This window comes from Schistocerca nitens, chromosome 3, assembly GCF_023898315.1.
Source record: "Schistocerca nitens isolate TAMUIC-IGC-003100 chromosome 3, iqSchNite1.1, whole genome shotgun sequence".
Lineage (NCBI taxonomy): Eukaryota > Metazoa > Arthropoda > Insecta > Orthoptera > Acrididae > Schistocerca > Schistocerca nitens.
Window position 1 is genome coordinate 254,160,442 of NC_064616.1, and position 13,960 is coordinate 254,174,401.

Genomic DNA, 13,960 nt, shown 5'->3' on the forward strand with positions numbered 1-13,960 from the left:
GTTAATCATATGTCCTAAATACTGAATCTTGGTTTGAAAAAATTTGCACTTGTCACTGTTACACTTGAGTCCTGCCTGCGAAAGTACTGTGAATAAGGCATGCAAATTCTGCAGATGTTCATGAGGGGTGCGACCTGATACGACAATACCATCCACGTAATTGCAACAACCAGGGACAGTGGTACACAACTGCCATAAGTAAGACTGAAAAACAGCAGGAGCTGAAGCACAATCGAACGGAAGGTGGCAAAACTTGAACAATCCAAGGGGGGTGTTGATCACAAAATAGCGCTGCGACTGTTCATAGAGCGTCCCGCAAGTCAATCGTGCACCAAGCTTATCAAAAATGTCTTCAGGATGCGGTAAGGGAAACGTAGCTACCACTGTCTGGGGATTTACTGTAGACTTAAAGTCAGCACAAATACGGAGATGACCATTTGGTTTTTTCACACACACACACTATAGGCGAAGCCCATGGAGAAGCAGAAACAGGTTCAAGGACACCACTGTCTTGAAAATGCTGAAGTTCAGCAACTAACGTGTTGCATAGTGCGTGCAGTACCGGGCGTGCACACCGGAAAGTAGGCATGGCATTGTCTTTAACTACAACATGCGCTGCATAGTTCGTGGAACAACCAAGGCAATCAGGAAAGAGTCCAGCAAAATCATCGCACAGTGCGTCAACACTGTCTGCATGGTCACTAGTGTTGATGCAAAGTACATTGTCCTGAATTGCGAGGCCAAAAATGTTCAAATGCGTCCATGCCAAAATTGTTTGTAGCATCACTAGAGTGGAACACATGGAAAGACACTGTACGTGTTGTTGCACCATACGTGGCTTGCAAACTACACACGCCGAGCACTGAGATTTCCTGTCCAATAATTGCAGTCAGCGTGAAATGCGAATGATGAAGCGGGGGCAAACCAAGCAAGTCATATGTTGATTAGTTCAGTAAAGAAACTGACGCACCAGTGTCCAGCTGCATGTGAACAGAACGTCCACAAATGTGCAAAGTCACAAAAAGGTTTCCTAACATCGCGCTGAATGCGAGAGGAACTCTCTGGCAAAACTTGATGCGCATGAAGAGCTGTAGAAGCACGTGATGCAGAAGGCTTTGAATAAATGGCATTAACGTCCATAGGCTGATGTGAATCATGATCACGGCAGTTTCCATTGCGGTGACGTCCATGCGAGTCACGCGAACGGGAGAGAAGTTGTGAATTAGAGTTTCTCTTACTGCACACAGCTTGCACATGTCCTTTCTTATTATAAAAATAACACTGTGCTTGACAGGATGGGCAACTGTCCTGTGGGTGGGCACAAAAGCAGTTCGGACATGATTTCAGTTTCTGAATAGGTGCCAGGTGTGAAACTTGTTCACATGTGCGCGAGCGGCGTGGCTGGCTGTGCTGGGGCCGGGCGGGAGGGCACGTGTTGTGCCATGCTAACAGTACACACACTCGGGGTCACATCGAACGTGGAAGCAGCCATGTCTAATGTATCTTGTCTGCCTAGGAAGTCCACTACTTCGTGGAAAGACGGGTTTTTAAATTTTAGGATTTTTTCGTGGGTGCAGTGATCTGCTACATTGTGCACAATAGCGTCTCTAATCATGATATCCGCATATGAGCATCCACATTAGCAATTAAAGTTACAATCAGATGTTAGTCCCTGAAGGTCTGCTAACCATGATTTATTGGGATGAGTAGGGCCACGCTGGAGACGAAAGAATTTGTAGCATGCAGCTACCACATTTACACTAGCACGGAAGTGGGAGTTCAAAGTGTCAATCATTTCATCGTAAGCTTTAGTTTCTGGGTGGGTGGTGGGAAACAATTTTACGAGCACACGGTGTAACACAGCACCTGCGTTGGTAATGAAAAAGGCAAGCCGCTCTGTACCTGGCATGTTGTATTCTGTGAAGTGTGCCTCGAGCTGGGCGATGTATTCTGGCCAGCGTTCAACGTCAGGATTGAAGGCACAAAATGGCGGCGCTAGAGGCATCATCAGTGTTGGTACAGGCGGTGGACTCAGAGGTGCCGAAGTAGCTGCAGTTTGTAGTGTGACCAGTTCATTTATGGCAACAAGCAGCTGCGATATTTGCTGAGCCTGAAAACGTATTAGATCGAACAGTGAAGCCTGTTCCTGTGGCGAAGCCATGGTTTACACAAATGAAAGTCTTATAGCGAAAGGTGGAAGCAGTCACACGGGGCTAGCACGAAAAGAAAGCAGTACCGAGCAAAAAAAATAAGAGGAGAGGAAAAAAAATTTTAGTCCCTGCTCTTCGCCGACTTTTGTATCCCACCTGGAAGGCGGCGCGTGGGTCTGCTCCATAACTGAAAGGTAGGCCGAATGTAGGAAGCGAGTAGGAGCAGGAAATGGTGAAATGCTTCAGTACTGGGTATGTGTTATAACTCTTTTACTTAACTTTGCATACAGATGAGCACATAGGTGCGAAGCCGTCCATCTAGTTACAAAGGCAAAATCTGTAGTGGCTTGCCCACTATGAAATAGAAACAATGTTGCTTGGTCGTCTACTCGGAATCAAATGGGCTGAATCTGGAGTGACGCTCGTAGAGCTGTGCAGCGCCGGTTAGAGGGTGCTGTCGTCTGTATTGGCGTCCTAGTGCCAACCTATGAACTTGCACCTACGCTGTGGCATCGTAGCTATCGATACCACAGGTAAGATGTTCACTGTCAGAAAGAATGGGCCAGAAGTAGATTTACTTTACTTCTGTTTCCCGGGAATCATTTTGACATCTAATTTTTGTCATTATTCCTCATCTAAGAATGCCACAACACCTACAGTATCATTAGAAGTTCACGAATTTGCGCAGTATTTGATAAAATTATTGTCCATTCCGTTTCTGAACTCTCAATGAGTCACTTATTCTAGGTTTAAATTTTTGTGAGTTTGAGACAAACTCAGGGCATTGACAGGCAGATGTCTTGAATTTGCCAGTATACTGTATTACCAGATGTGGTGCTGTTTGTGGTGGTATGGGGCATTTGGCTTCTGCACTGCAGGCAATTGTAATCTGCATCAGCAGATAGCTGGTGATGGCTGCAGGCAGAATATCCAGTGCTCTATGGCATCTTGTACTGAATGTGCCAGCACTCAGTGTAGAGCTGAGGTGTTATTGGAGGGAAAGAAGCCTCTCTCAAAGAAGTAATGCAGTCTCACAAAACGTTACTCATGTAAACACAGTCCATTAAGAGGAAACATATCAGTAAAGAGAAACATAAAAATGTGGAAATTTGTAACTGATTATTTATTTCAGTCATAATTTTATGGTTTAACGTAGGACATAATTCATGTAATTTGTAACAAGTATTTAAAACTATTTTTAGATTTAATATTTTCTAATAAGGTGTGTTTGATGTTTTAGTCACTCGTTAAGTTAAAAAATGCCTAAATATGTGTGCGTGTTATATAAATTGTCAAAAGATAACTTCATTTGCCTATCCCTTTTGCACCCTCCACCCTCGCACCCTCCACATCTTCCACCTGAAGTTCTGCATGATAGGTACCTTCTTGGACATTCACCCCATTATATTAATGTTGAGGTAGCCATACGTGGTGGCATAGTTAATACTATAATCAAGCTGAAAAAGTAAGGCAGAGGAATATGCGTGGAGAATGTTTATCAGAAAAGTAATCTTGAATAAGTCCCAAGGACGTGTAATAAGGGCATTGGTTGGTTGGTGTTGTGGGATGGAAAGGACCAGACTGCTATGGTCATCAGTCCCAATAAGGGCATTAATGTTTTCAACATAGAGCAGTGTTTTATTCGGAATGGTCAGTGACACTCAAAGGTGGTTTGCAGATGTTGCTATTGTTTACAAGGAAGTATCATTGTTGAATAGAGCAGTTTTCTTTAGGTGTGTGTAAATGTAAGATACTGTTCATAAAGAAGGTAGGGAAGCTTATAATATTCATTTGAAACATTCAGAGCTTGTCACATTGCTAAAGTATATGGGGCTAATACTTTGAGCCAATGTTAAATGGAGTGGGAATGAGAAATCAGTTGTAGGCAATGGGAAACCAAATGAAGAACTCTGAGCAGTTCTAGAGTACCACTGTGCCGTCTGGATACCTTGTTGGGTATGTCTGACAGCAGATGTTAAATGAATGTAGTTACATGCTGCTAGGCCAGTAAAGCCCATAGAAAATGTAATGAAAATGTAAATTTAATTTAAATGGAAATCTCTTCATGAAAGACAATATTGTTGAACCTGTGTTGGGTAAATATAGTGAACTGGAATTCAAGGCAAGTTGTGTAACGATTCCATTTCCATCACATATCTTGTATAAGGATACTAACAATAAAATAATAGAAATTATGTTCTTTATGGAGGCAAGTAGCCAGGCAGACAGACAGACATTGCCATTGTCATTTTTCCTTACTTCATTAATGAGTGCAATAGGACAGGGAATGGCTAATACTCATACAAAGTACACTTGGCCATCCAATGTATTATCACTTGCAGAGTATATATGTAGATGTTTTTATAACTTTGTTATTCATGTTGAGCCAGTCACGTGCAAAGGCATCACAAAATTAATTTCACTCCTGTGACACCTGCTGAAGATATACATCATAACATGATTTCTGGAAAAGATGTAGAAATAAAATTAATGAAATACCTAATGGCATAATTACTTGAAAGTGTCTGCTGTCATTGCTATTAGTATGATTAACATGTTGTAGTTACAACAACGAAAGTTACTTGTAACAATTCTGAAGTAATTTATTCCTTTTGCAGTTCGCCTGGTTTCTATTTGCAGTTACCAACTGATATTTATAAAGTTTTGCCTGCGAGGGAAGTAAAACGTGGAGATAATAGGTAGTGTATATTCTGTCTAGTTTCTGTTCTATACATTTCTCTTAGTCTTACATAGTTAAATTCTAATCAGTCAGATGGCAAATTAAAATTTCTTGCTACACATAATAAATTATTCTGACTTTACAAATGCTTTTGAAGGTGTATGTAATAAAATTTTCCTTTCTGTATGCCCTGAAAAGTTAATGATCCACTTTTGCCTCAGCCACTGCCTTTGTCAGTACATTTGATGCTACTGAAATGAGGTGGGCTGCATCCAGCTTTTGTGATGTACTTCCTATAATAAACCATATAACTTTTGTGCAGTAACACAGTTCAATAATAAAAGGTTGTTGTATTTTAGGAAACCACATTTTTATTTGAGAGTGGGAGTTTGTTACTTCAAGGCGGTACCTGAAGATGAGTAAGTATGCATATGAGTAATAATGTATTATTTCTTTTAAGGAACTTCGTAAGACATCGGGTGAGATTTGTTTTGAATGAACCCGTGATGGTTAATAGTAAATAAATTTTTAATAGTGAGTAAATATTCTAAAATTTTTTTGACAATATAAACATTATGGTTACATGCATCAGTCGGCATTTTTATTTCTGTTGTCATTACACCAGTAAATTCTCAGAAATCTTCATAGCTATAGCTGCTGTATATCTTCTAGTTGCAAATCTGAGTAAGGTGGCAGAAGCGTAAATTGTGTTTCCTAATGCTGTTTTAGTTTCTTTTACTTTGTACAGGTAGACTGGAGGAAGTAGTTCTGTAACTCTTGCTCCTATGTTATAGAAGCTTAGTGTGTAATGATATTTCTGTTGATAGGGCAAGGAGTCATTTTTTTTTCACTTTTATGATGAAGTAATAATTTTAAACAGAAACAGACATCAACAGTATCTCTTATTGGCTTCATGCATCCTTTAAAATAATAGTCTATACATATTGGAGAATTATGGTTCCATACATTCTGTTAGATTTTCTCCTCAAAGTGCTGTGTTGTGGATAGAATTTAGTACTACAATTTGATTAAAATAGCTTTGTCTTCATGTTTCAGCAAGTCAAGTGGTAGGGGCAAGTCACCAGCTGATCATAGTTCTTTCTCAAGCATCACATGCTTGTGGTGTTGCCTTGCTTGTAGGTACATGCAGATCCATATCAAGTATAGCTGCCTGCCAACCTGCAACATTGACCTCTGCTACTGCAGCCAGTCAGTAACAGAGTTATCTCATTCGAGCTATAATTACTTGATGCTTCTTAGGCTGTTGTTGGGCTCAGTGGTGGAACATTGTGTGTCATAAGAAAATGGGGATCTTGGATTAACAACCTGGTTGACAAAAATTTAACATCTCTTGTTAAAAGAAAAAAAGCCCTTCGATCCCAGTGCTGTGTGTCAAGAAGTGCATGAGTGCAGAAACGAAATGCTGTTTACTGAGCCATCTCTGAAGCACCTACTACACCTCAGATGTACTGGTCTTGCTCGACCATGTCGACATCAGTTTCTTTAGCTTTTCAAGGGACTTCAGTGAAGTCTAAAAACACTTACTCTGGCTTTGTGGGCTGGCATGTAATAACGCCATCCACCTGACAGGTAGAGAGCACTGGGTAGTCAACAAGCAGTGTGCCCGCTCGTAAAAATGTAGTGAATAGTAACAGAACAGTTAACGTTTTTGACAGTCACATTTTCAGCATTAAAAGAACTGATGAATCATTTGAAAAAGTGTAACTATTTAATATCTAAGAAGACACAGTTACATTTGCAGATTCTTAGGGCTGTCAAATTACCCGCTCCCCTCACTTGCTCCAGCATTTCCAGAATGATGATGACGTGCTTTTCAATGTGGAATGTTTTCTGATCACCCAAAGTACAGACTTCTACAACAACTGAGATCTCCTTGCAGTCTCCCACTGTTGGGAAAAAATGTGTGGCGTTGAAGGATGAATATGTGGAGGAGAACTAATGCCCTCGCTAAATTTCATGGTCACAGCCAAAGGCATCCTCGATGCGGTGGAGAGGGGGGGAGGGGGCAAGAGGGTGCACTTACCCCATCCTGTAATCTGGATCACAGACTCCTTAATCAGAATGGGATTCTCAACCTTTTATAGAAATGATTGTCTATTATACTACGAAAGCCCAGATTCAGCAATGCCGAGAGGATAGGGGAATACTATGGCTTTAGTAAGTACTTTGTAATTTGGGCTCATTTGATTGTCAGAATGTTGATGATACATTATAGCATTTCCTGGGCACGGCGGCAGTTTCTGTACTGATTTACAGCGATGGTGGATAGGCACCTTTAGAGGACATTACCAAAATGCAGCCCCAAATCTTCTCATCACAGTGTAACATGTAGGCTGTGTGTTACCAGTTGTATAGTCCATTTGGCATGATTCCACAACACCACATGGAACTGATGAAACAAGGACCATATTCGTTCAGCCCTAGCTTGGTAAGTCAATTCCACCAGTCAGTTTGGGATTTGTTTTTGAAACATTTCTCTTCACAGAAGCTCTCCTGTGAACCTAGCAGAACTAGCACTCCAGAAGTGAGCTACCCAAGCACGACTCACGCCCCATCCTCACAGCTTTACTTCTGCCAGTATTTCGTCTCCTACCTTCCAAACTTCACGGAAGCTCTCCTGCGAACCTTGCACAACTAGCACTCCTGGAAGAAAGGATATTGTGGAGACATGGCTTAGCCACAGCCTGGGGGTTGTTACCATAATGAGTTTTTCACTCTGCAGAGGAGTGTGGCAGAAGTAAAGCTATGAGGATGGGGCGTGAGTCGTGCTTGGGTAGGTCAGATGGTGGAGCACTTGCCCGCGAAAGGCAAAGGTCCTGAGTTCGAGTCTCGGTCCGGCACACAGTTTTAATCTGCCAGGAAGTTTCATATCAGCACACACTCTGCTGCAGAGTGAAAATCTCATTCTGGAAACAACCCCCAGGCTGTGGGTAAGCCATGTCTCCGCAATATCCTTTCTTCCAGGGGTGATAGTTCTGCAAGGTTCGCAGGAGAGCTTCTGTGAAGTTTGGAAGGTAGGAGACAAGATACTGGCAGAAGTGAAGCTGTGAGGATGGGGCGTGAGTCATGCTTGGGTAGTTCAGATGGTAGAGCACTTGCCCGTGAAAGGCAAAGGTCCCGAGTTCGAGTCTCAGTCCGGCACGCAGTTTTAATCTGCGAGGAAGTTTCATTTCTCAGATTCATCTTGTTGAACAGTCAGTTCCACCAGTCAATTAGGAATTTCTTTTTGAAGCATTTCTCAGATTCATCTTGTTGAACACTGACCCTGGTTTACATTCTACCCAAATAACCCAAAAAATACAGCTTTCAAATTACATTTGGTCGTACTTTTGTTATGACAGTCGGCATTAAATAATAGAAGCCATGAAAATAATGAAATAAAACTATTAGCTTCAGCAGACGTGAAGTTTTGCGAGAAAAACGGATGGTATCAAAGTTGAATAAGCATTATTTTTATATGTTTATTTCCTGTTTCTCCAATTAGAGGAGTATCAAACAAGGGCATTTTTTGATGGATGTTTTTGCTAATATCCAATAGGATTTCTTTCAGTATCAACACACCATTGATGTATGAGTAAAAATACATTTTGCAAATATTATTGAACTACGTTTAGTAACTTGTTGGATTTCACAGATACTAATGAAAAGGGCTTATCTTTTAGGTATGGTTAAAATACATACTGAGAGTATAACTGTCAGACATATGAGGTACAATAAGTTTTGTCTATTCCCTGTCAGAATAAGTTATTAGGATGCAACACATTTTTAAAGTCACTGAATTAGTTATATTAAAATGTCAATTTTAGAGTCTTTTCCCCTCTTGGATGATTTTCTACAGATGCTCATAGTTACAGCATCATTTACCCTAGGTGATAATTAAAACGCTATGACTACCCCATGTAGTATGTTTATTTTCATTTAAATAAGAAATTTACTAGTACAGTTAAGAGAACATTAAAAATATGAACACATTGTATAAAATCATATTCAAGACAAATTTTAAAGGGGAAAACCTATGTGAGTACACTCAAATGTATATACAAGGTGCGACAATAAAGTAATGAGACTGATTTTCTTTGCAAGATGTGGCAACCCTGCAGGCTTGCATAGGCATAATATCTTTGATCTTGGTCTATAAGCTACTTCTAGTCCAAGCGGGACATTGATGCAACTGCTCTGTCATGAGTTGTGCTGTAATAAGTTAACACGTGTTCGTGTCTCTCATCACGGAAATGGAACCGCATAATATTGCGCAACTGTATGCCATTTCTTTTTGCGTTAAATTGGGTGAAAACGTGACGACAACTTACGGTAAGCTTCAGAAGGCTTTTGGAGAGGAGGTTATGTCAAGAGCTCAAGTTTTTCGTTGGCATAAAATGTTTAGTGAAGGCAGAACGAATGTTGAAGATGAAGACCACAGTAGACGACCATCAACCTCACAGATGGATGTCAACTTGGCCAGGGTGCGTGAACTTGTACGATCTGATTGAAGATTATCGATGAAAATGATTGCATAAGAACTGAACATCAATCGAGAAATGGTTCGTCTGATAATAACTGAAGATCTTGGTATGAGAAAGATTTGTGCAAAAATGGTCCCCAAAAATGTCACACCACAACAGCGAGAAAACACGGAAACATGTGGCATCCAATCTGTTAGAGCAAACGGAAATCAATCCAGAATTGTTGAATCGTGTTGTCACTGGTGATGAAAGTTGGTTTTTTTAGTACGATCCAGAGACAAAATGCCAAAGTTCGCAATGGTGCTCAAAGGGATCACCCAGACCAAAAAAAGCTCACATGTCAAAGTCAAAAGTGAAATGCATGCTTACGTGCCTCTTTGATTCCAAGGGAATTGTTCATAAAGAGTGGGTGCCTCCTGGACAAACAGTTAACCAATATTACTACAAAGAAATTTTAGAAAGACTTCATAAAAGAGTTCTTCGTGTCCGTGCCAACATTGCTGATAACTGGATTCTGCATCACGATAATGCGCCATCCCATACTGCTCTGTCAGTACAGCAATTTTAAACCTCAAAACAAATTACAGTACTACCACAGCCACCTTATTCACCAGATATCGCTCCGTGCAACTTTTTTCTATTTCCAAGAGTCAAAACGGCAGTCAAGGGACACCATTTTCAAACAACGCATGATGTCCAAAAAGCTGTGATGAGGGTCTTGGAGGATATTACAGAAGATGAGTTCCAGAAATGTTACCATCAATGTCAGAAGCACTGGAAGAAGTGTGTGCAATCAGAAGGGAACTACTTTGAAGGCGACAACACTAAACTTGACTAAAACGGTAAGCAACATTGTTTTTCACATCAGACTATTACTTTATTGTCGTGCCTTGTATAGTGTACCAAAGCAGACTGTGTACTGGGAAGGACAGTGGTGTATTGTGAAACTATAAAACTACTTGAGCTGAACTATGCATACGTACTTGTTTTGGTATTGTTTTTCCAGAGAAGAAAATACTACAGGCTATAGAATTTCATTCTTAGTGTTCCATTTTTCATTTGGTCTTGGGATCACTAAGTTCTTTGTCTGTTTACCTCTGAAACACAAGTTTGTTGGGCTATAGATTACATGATATTAGCATTTTAGAACACAATGAAATTCCTCCCAGTTAATCTTGAAAAATGATCTGTATGTTTTTGTATTATTAATTTTTGCCAGAAACTATACTTTTTGGATTTATACATGGTGTTTATTTAAGTTTCAGTAGTGATGATGCTAAATATTACAGAGAAACAAACATAACTGAAGTCATTTGTCTGAACCAGTTTTTAAATGTGATGATATATTCAAGTCAGTTAGTCATTTGGTTCTGTTCTTCCCTTTTATTCTGATTCAAATGCTTTAAGCAATGTTTCCATCAGTTCTATTTTAGCAGGGTGCATGTAATGGAAACAGAATGTTAAAATTAGAATGTATTAAATGATTATTCACTTGTTAGGGCTTCCTGCTGTAATTTCCTTTGCCTTGTAAGTAATGTATTGCATACCCTTTCTAACAAGATGCTGTTTCTTCTGGATTTCAGTGGCATCAGTGATCACTATTGTGTAAGAGGTTTTCAGAGAAATGCTTCAACAGCAAAAGTTTATACTTCTGAAAAGACAGAAAATAAAATGAACCAATATTCATTTATTTTGAAGTATTTAGTCATGTACAGTTTTTTATTCCCTTGTAATCATTTGTGTTCCTCGCCATACCATTTGAACATAGTGGGCAGCATCTTGTGTGAAAAAATTTCAGATATATTAATTACTAATAGTTGATGCAGCTAAAACGGATTACGTCTGAAAAGAACTAGAAAAAATAGTGAAGCTAATGATCAAATTATTTTAAAATTTTTCAGTACTGTCAGGGTGTCTACGACCCGGGACAACCGGGAGATCTGGGAAAAACCCGGGAATTTTTTCATCCGGGAGAAAACCGGGAAAAACCCGGGAATCTTTTTGAGTTCTGGGAATTTTTAATTGTTTTAGTTTTCAGTTAAATTTTTGTGGTTTTGACTGGTAAGAACCAATACTCTAACAAAAAAATTTAGTGTATCCCACTTCTGCAGAATAATACTGCAGCAACAAAACATGAACGAGAGAAAAAAACGAAAATAAAACTTAAGTCGCAAAGAAAATGCGCCATATACAACAACAAAACACAGTGCTCTTACAAGCGTCTGCCAACAGCAAAGTGTGTCAAAGGCTTTAGGAAGACTGTGCAGTGCTTCTTAACAACAAATTGCCTCCAATGAGCGTGACGTGGCAGTTTCTTACATTAGATTCATTTTAATGCAAGATCTTTTAATGTTTCACACGTATGAACATGCGGGCTTCCTGCGTCATCGTAGCTGCGCAAGTGCAGTGACGCCTGTTATCTGGTGCTCTCTGGCAACTGCTGAAACGTACCTTTCTAACAGGTCACGGAAAAATATTGCGAATATTGCTTTGAAAAGCGTTACTTTCAAAGTAAATTTCCTTTTATGTAAGATAAACTATGTGAGAGAGTGTACGACGAATTTCTTAAATCACAGAGCGTTTGACTCTCATTTAAAAATCAACTGTTTGGGGACGACCATATGAAGAATTTCGAGCCCAGAAGATCAGACATTTACGTCGTTATTAAAAAAATTTACTGGCACATTTATGTGATGTATGATGCGCAAAAAAGATCAACAATACATGTGGAAGCTTAGCTTCTCTTGCAGCTTATTAATCTTAGAGACCAATATTATATGTGATAGCTTTGCTTTTCTTGTAGCAACAATTGTACATTAATTTAATCCATTAATTTTTCTTATTTGTGTGTTCGCGCTACTTAAGAGTGATCTGACTATATCACGTGTCAAATGCTGTCATCAGCTGGCGAGATCAGGTGACATGAGCTGTGACTCGCTTACAAAAGCGCGTCGCAATCTCGATTTTAATGCTTTGGAAAGCAACATGCAGTGTTTGGTGGAATTCGAATTTATACCTTCGTAACACCGAAATATGCAGTGCATATGTTGCTGCACATCAAAGATCTTTCCAAAACGTGTTTTTTCCTCCTGAGTTTCATTCTCTAAAGTGCTGGGAAATTCTACACAGGTGTATAAAACCATAAACCATAAAAGGATTGATAAGTGCCGAGAAAAAGTATACTGTCACTTAACACGGAAAAAGTGTATTTTCACCCGGGAGAAAGTGTGTTTTCAACCGGGAAATCTGCGAAAAATCCTGGAATTATTTTTCCTTGTCCATGTAAACACCCTGACTGTGAAAAGCACTTCTCTATTTTAAATACAACTTAAGTTAGTGAGATGATAATCTCAACAGCCATCAGCATTGAGTTTTTGATATTTAGTGCTGATTCTAATAAATATGTGACTGAATAGCTAACCAAATTGTAATAAAATTCTTTCTGTTTAAATTATATGGTGAGCAATGACCATAGATTTTTCAGTGTCTCTAGTATTTGCTTTTTCAGATAGGCAGAAGAGTTTAGAGCACCTTAGTTTACAGTGAACACAATGTTTCAAACATTATATTATAGAAAAACAATGACAAACAAGAGTTACTGTAGAGTATATTGCATTATAAGCACTTCTTCATGTGCTTAAAATTCAGTTGTTATCTCCCATTTGTGTGAGGTTTGAACTAAAGCTGATATGTAATGGTGTGTGAGCAGGGATGTAAATCATTGTTATTATTTAATCTGTGTTCATATTACAGTACAGAGACATCAGAGGAGCAATTGACTAAAGAAGGCCCACAGCAGCAGCAGTCCAATAAACGAGCTCTCCCAGACGATTTTTCTGACGATACTGCAACAAATAACCAAAGTGGTACTGGTAGTAAAAGGTATTAATGACAACTTAAATTTGTATGATAATTTATTTCATGAACAATCATTTAAATGCATGTAAAATATTCATATTACTGGTTATGGCAGACAACTGACATCTTCAGTTGTGACAAAATACTATACACTATACAGTTATTTTACAAACATTTACAAAAGTCACATACTTCCAGTTGACTATATATCAATTTTCAAAAAATGGAACTTTGTATTGAGCTATAGTCTCTTGAATAGATACATAAAGTTTATTCTTTAGAAGTGTATTTATGGAACAATATTCACATTAAAATATTTTGTAGGCATTGTCGAGGACATGATGTTCCAAGAGCTGCTTCTGCTGCCAATGTACAAGGGCATACCAACGGATTTGAATATGCACGCATAAGAAGCCCAATCTATGTCAACGTAAGAGGAAAACGTTGCAGAATTGTGGATGTTATGGGCTATGGACCATCAAGTGTTATGTGCAGGGTAATTAAGTTTAAATAAGACTTTTGTCAGAAAGCTTGTTTTATTTTATATATGCTTTAACTCTTTCAGTGTCACACATTTCTGAAGGTTTCAGAAGAAATTTCCAAATGATTTTATAATAAAATATAGAATTATAAAACTGTTGTAATGTTGTACGGACACAATATCAGAAGTAACACCAACCAAGTTTTGTTTTGCTTCCACATGAAGAGATCCTCAATAACAATGAATGAAGTATGGAACAGTACAAATAACTATAGAACAGATCAATATACAGTCTCGTAGGTAAGCA

General features: G+C 39.1%; 1 protein-coding gene across 1 annotated transcript in view; it reads left to right on the plus strand.

The window, feature by feature from the left end:
• Nucleotides 1–13,960, plus strand: part of LOC126248219 (uncharacterized) — a 185,473-nt gene that overhangs the window by 136,024 nt on the left and 35,489 nt on the right. The window contains exons 3-6 of the mRNA XM_049949042.1: nucleotides 4,769–4,849; nucleotides 5,190–5,249; nucleotides 13,068–13,196; nucleotides 13,497–13,668. Coding sequence (XP_049804999.1) covers nucleotides 4,769–4,849; nucleotides 5,190–5,249; nucleotides 13,068–13,196; nucleotides 13,497–13,668 — 442 coding nt within the window. The remainder of the gene's footprint in view (nucleotides 1–4,768; nucleotides 4,850–5,189; nucleotides 5,250–13,067; nucleotides 13,197–13,496; nucleotides 13,669–13,960) is intronic.